Genomic DNA, 5636 nt, shown 5'->3' with positions numbered 1-5636 from the left:
TTCGTTTGCCTCTAAGGGTCATATTTATCTTTTTGCGTCAAATTACTTAATATTAAAAGTATCCTAGTGCGCACTTTCGGGTAGCGGCTGCGGGTTCCCACGTCATAAAAAATATCTTTATATTTGTATAATTTTTTTTTTACAAATGTCCTTCTATCAATATTATAAGACACTCATTAAAGTATTTTTGCATTTTTTTCTTAATTTGTTCTAATAAAATATTAATATTAAAAAATCAACACGCAAAAAATAAATAAAACTATTAATAATATTTTTTGTTATAAAATATCACATCATTAACTATTATAAAACAAACCATAATATTAATGTCAATATTCTATTTAGATTTTTAAATAAAAATAACAAAAGCAATTGTGGTTTTAATTTTGGCCGTGTTTTGTATGTATTTTTACACTTATTTTAATACTCCTTTGTCACAAATTTTGCATTTTCTTGTTATTTAAAAGTATTTTATTTTTGTTGAAAAAATTATATTTAATTTTTATACTAATTTTTATTATAAAAAAACAAAAAATAACCAAAAGTGTACATGTATGTTAAAATTCGTGCAAAATAATTTACGTATATTTTACGTGTGAAGTACTGTCATTTTTCTTTTAAATATGTTAATTAGTCAAATTGTGTCGATAATACATATATAATAATATATTAAGTTATTTAATACTCCATGTTCAAAGTACTTCTACATAATTCTGGACTTTAATATCAAATTAATTTTATTTTTTATTTTTCTTAATTTTAGTCATGCCTTACAAACGACAATGTAGCTGAGTAGAGAGAATATCAATATCTATTTTTTTAAAAAAGTCTACTATTTATATATATTTTTTATTTTTTTATTTTTATTTTTATTTTTAACTTAAATATATCTTTTTAAGTGATACTTCATGGAGTATTTCAAATCAATGTTAATCATCATCACCATCATCATATAACAAACCAACTGGTCATTTGGTGTGGAAGCTGTACGGAAAATGGAGGACGACGGGAAGCAACAGCTAATCGTACATTCCGATATTGAAGATCAACCGCCGGAGATCGTGCCGTCGTACCAAGGTCTGTTATCGAGTCACTCATTTTTCTCATCCTTTGTCGTCGGAGAAGACGATATTCCGCCGATAACCGGCGTCGGAGGATTCCTCTCAGCCTTTAGGGAAGAATCGAGCAAGCTCTGGTATCTGGCAGGACCGGCGATTCTCACGTCGATTTTTCAGTATTCTCTCGGCGCCATCACTCAAACCTTCGCCGGACACGTCGGTACCATAGAGCTCGCCGCCTTCTCCGTCGAGAACTCCGTCATCGCCGGATTGTGCTTCGGAGTAATGGTAAAGTGAAATGTTGAAAACGACGTCGTCTTTTGTGATTTGTCTCGTTTTTGGTGAAATTAGGGCACAGAAATTTAACCGATTCGAAATTGAATTGTATTTCTGTCTAGATTTAGTTTCGATTCAATTGTTCGTCAATCGGTTGCAAATCTGATCTAGAATCTTCGAATTTCCTGTTCTATCGAGCAGATGGGGATGGGAAGCGCACTGGAAACTCTGTGCGGTCAGGCGTACGGCGCCGGCCAGAAGGAAATGCTCGGCGTCTATATGCAGAGGTCGTGGGTGATTCTCCTCTGCACGAGCTTCTTCCTGATGTTCATGTACATCTTCGCCGAGCCGGCGCTGCTCCTCCTCGGACAGACGGCGGAGATCTCACGCGCCGCGGGGAGAGTAGCGGTGTGGATGATTCCTCAGCTCTACGCCTACGCGCTCAATTTCCCCATCGCCAAATTCCTGCAAGCGCAGAGCGACATCCTCGCAATGACGTGGATCTCCGGCGTGGTGCTCGTCCTCCACGTGCTGCTCACGTGGCTCCTGATGCTGAAGCTCGGCTACGGTCTCGGCGGCGGTGCCGTCGTCCTCAACGCTTCGTGGTGGCTTCTGGTTATCGGACAGCTTGTCTACATCTTCAGCGGCGCGTGCGGCCAAGCCTGGTCAGGATTTTCATGGCTGGCGTTCCAAAACCTCTGGTCATTCGTCAGATTATCGGTGGCGTCGGCGGTGATGCTCTGGTTAGTAATCAATCAATGAATCATCAATCTGAACGGTTCCAAATCTCGATTCAAATCAGTTCTGTAAACATAATCACGAAATTTTTGTTGTGGCGGCAGCTTAGAGATTTGGTACTTCACGGCGCTGATCCTGTTCGCTGGATTCCTCAAAGACGCAGAGGTTGCCGTCGATGCTCTGTCAATCTGGTAACCCCAACCATTTTGTCTTTTACTTCCATTAATTTGTGACGTCATCTGTTCTTCCCAACAAATCGCTTTTATTTAAAATAAAATATTATTTTTGATTTTATTAAATAAAATAAATATTTTAAACTAATAAAAAATTGTAAATTATAATACTCCTCCGTCTATTTTCTAATATTCTATTTGATATTTACAAATATTTTTAGGCAATTAAGATTTTGTTATAAAATGATAAATTTGTCCTTAATCTTGTGTATAGAAAATAAAAGAGTAAATAAAGTAAAAATAAAAAAATAAATTTTGTATATAAAAATAAAAAAAGGATAATAATTGTTGGAAATTCCAAATAAGAAAATAGGATGTTAGTTTGTGGACGGAAGGAAGTATTAGATAGTTTTGAAAAATTTTAAGAAAAAAAGAATTAAATAACTATATATATTTTATGAAACAAAATTATATATATTTGATTTAATGAATTTTTTAGTTGTTGAATGATCCCAAAACTTTTGAGGGCTTATGTACATAAAAGAGAACTTTTCTGTTTAAAAATAGCAATGCCTATCCCTGCCAAACTTTCATAGTTATTATTAGAAAGTTGATCATGTGCTTATCAAGACTTGCTAATACTAAGTTGGGTGTGTCTATTTGTTATTTCAAATAAAAATTATTAGGATGATAATACTAAGTTGGGTGTGTTTATTTGTTATTTCAAATAATTTTTTTTTGTATTAATCCTAATGACTTTTAATAAAAAAAAAATTATATTTTTTATAAAATATTTTATCAAAATATTATTTAAATCACCCATCCCAATTTCAAATCAAAACCAAACCATCCCCTAATTTTGAAATGTTAGCCTCTTCATTTTGATATATTGTTTCATTAATGTATAGAGTTAAAAGGGTGCATTTTTCAATGTTTCTATTTCAGTGTTTTAATATTTAAACTTCATATTTTTTGGTTTTTGGAAAAAAAAAAAAAAAGACATTTTTTTCATTAAACATTAAAATAAATATTCTTTTAAAAAATGATTCAAATCTCTAGACCCAATAAAAAACCTAAAGATACTTGTGGTTGTCTGTGGATTTTAGCTTTTTTATTTGTATTTTTTAATAGTAAAAAGTTGAATTTGAATAGTTGTTTGATGTGACATAAATATATATTGATGTAATATTTTGAATGTAAAATAAATTTATAATATAATATAAAAAAAAAATAATTGTTTGATATGATATTTTTGAAGAAAAAAAATTTTAATAATAAAAACTTGCTGTAAAACTCACAAAAGAACTTTAATTGTTTACTTTATCTAGATTTGGATTGATAAAATTTAATTTAAATTTTGTATTGAAATAATACTGCTATTTGATATGATAATTTATAAAAGATTTTTTTTTTTTTTTCAAGGAAAAAGCAAAGTGAAATAGCAAAAATCATAAAATAATATTTATTTGATATGATTATTTAATTATGGTTCTTTATTTACACACACTCAATGGAGTTCCTAACAATTGATAAGATTCATTAAATTACTACAACTTCTAACCTTCATATTTATTTATTTTATTTTTGTGATCCCAGCGTGAACATATTGGGTTGGACTTCAATGGTTGCACTGGGATTTAACGCAGCAATAAGGTATGTATATTATGAAAAAATTATTGTCGATGAATAAGATCAAAATTTGCATCTAAACATAGTTTTAATGTTCTAAATTATTTTTGGTATTTCGATTGCTTGCAGCGTAAGAGTTTCGAACGAATTAGGAGCAGCGCATCCGAGAAGCGCGAAATTCTCGGTGACAGTGGTTGTGGTATCATCGACCTTGATAGCTCTCGTGATTTCGGTGATCATTCTCGTCTTCCAGAAACAGTATCCTTCGATGTTTACGGAGAGCTCGGCCGTGAAAGACGTGGTGTACAGCCTAACGCCGTTGCTGGCCTTCTGCATTGTGCTTAACAACGTCCAGCCTTCCCTGTCAGGTGATCATCAACTCGACTCGACTGAAATAATAGTAATAAATAAATAAATAAATGTGTATATATATATGTGCAGGTGTGGCAATTGGAGCTGGATGGCAAGCTTTGGTTGCATATGTGAATATAGGTTGCTACTATATTCTTGGTATACCTTTGGGCATTTTGATGGGATTTCTACTTAAATTGGGTGTACAAGTAAGTCTCTACCTCACTCAAAATATATAAAATAAAATATTTTATAAATTGTATTTGAAATTAATAGTATTGAATTTGTGAATTTTGTAATACAATTAGGGCATATGGTGTGGAATGGTGCTGGGAACTGTGGTTCAGACTCTGATCCTCTTCTGGATTGTTTACAAGACTAATTGGGACAAAGAGGTTTGCTTAATTTAATCCAATATATATTATTTTATAATACTACCTCCCTCCTACTAGAGGTCTCATTTATTTTTTTATTTTTTTTTGCACGTTGCTCTTTAAATATTAATTATTATATAAAAACGTAGTACAAATCAAGAGAAAATGACAAAAATATTTTTATTAGTGTCTTATAATACTATTGTAATGATATTTATGCAAAAAAATATACAAATATAAGGATATTTTTAGTGTCAAGTACAATGACACAAAATATAAATGAGACCTTTAGAGTTGGACAGAGGGAGTATAATTTACGTGAAGTTGTCTAACTCTCATGTGGTTTCGTAACTCGGCGTAAATCTTTTCTGCTTTAAAACATAAAGAAGCGTCGTACAATTTTCAAACTATTAGGAAGATTTACGCTGAATTTCAAAACTACAAAAGAGTTATGAACAACTTTACGTATAATTTAATTTAATATTTTTTTGGATTAAATTGTTATATAGTTCCAAATGGATGTATGTTGTTTTTATGAAAAATGAAATGAAATGCAGGCTCGTGTAGCAACAAAGAGGATCAAACAATGGGGAGGAGAGGTAGAGCCCATTAAAGAGCATGCGTTGATATAGAGACAAGTGATGGTTTGTATTTTTGTTATCCCTACATGCAATGCACAATGTTATTTATCTCTCTATATATAATTTAAATTGTCGCAGTTATTGTGCTGAATTTTTTAATTAGGACGATGTCTTATATAACAGTAAATAACACACAATATAAAAATAGATAATGCTATATAATTTATGTTAACATAATAAAAATAAAATGCAATATGTGACAAATTATTCGTATATAACATGTATTGTAATTGAGGTTAACATATAACATATGTTTAAACAACATACAATATAAATAGAACTAGAGGTATTTGTAGATAGTTTCCAACTTAATATTGCAACGTGTTGATTAAAAACATCAAATTAAACATTTATTTTTTTATTTTTTATAATTAATTTTACACTCAAAATATTATA

The 5636-nt window shown here is 31.2% G+C and overlaps 1 protein-coding gene across 1 annotated transcript; it reads left to right on the top strand.

The window, feature by feature from the left end:
- The first annotated feature begins 925 nt into the window (after positions 1–925).
- Positions 926–5375, top strand: LOC127245658 (protein DETOXIFICATION 29-like). The gene is made up of 8 exons (XM_051266660.1): positions 926–1346; positions 1536–2077; positions 2177–2263; positions 3842–3898; positions 4004–4242; positions 4316–4434; positions 4534–4620; positions 5157–5375. The coding sequence occupies exons 1-8, from the start codon at positions 996–998 to the stop codon at positions 5229–5231; spliced, it is 1557 nt and encodes a 518-aa protein (XP_051122617.1). The 5' UTR covers positions 926–995; the 3' UTR covers positions 5232–5375.
- Positions 5376–5636: the final 261 nt, after the last annotated feature.

The sequence above is a fragment of the Andrographis paniculata genome, unplaced genomic scaffold, assembly GCF_009805555.1.
Source record: "Andrographis paniculata isolate CXL003 unplaced genomic scaffold, ASM980555v1 Contig22END, whole genome shotgun sequence".
NCBI classification, from domain to species: Eukaryota; Viridiplantae; Streptophyta; class Magnoliopsida; order Lamiales; family Acanthaceae; genus Andrographis; species Andrographis paniculata.
The sequence above is the reverse complement of the archived record's forward strand: the minus strand, read 5'-3'. Positions and strand labels throughout refer to the sequence as shown.

Bases quoted from the DNA above. Each gene is read 5' to 3' on its own strand.
- LOC127245658 (XM_051266660.1), top strand. From the start codon at position 996: ATGGAGGACGACGGGAAGCAACAGCTAATCGTACATTCCGATATTGAA. The intron at 3,899-4,003 runs GTATGTATATTA...GATTGCTTGCAG, and splicing joins GGATTTAACGCAGCAATAAG to CGTAAGAGTTTCGAACGAAT. The intron at 4,621-5,156 runs GTTTGCTTAATT...AATGAAATGCAG, and splicing joins AGACTAATTGGGACAAAGAG to GCTCGTGTAGCAACAAAGAG.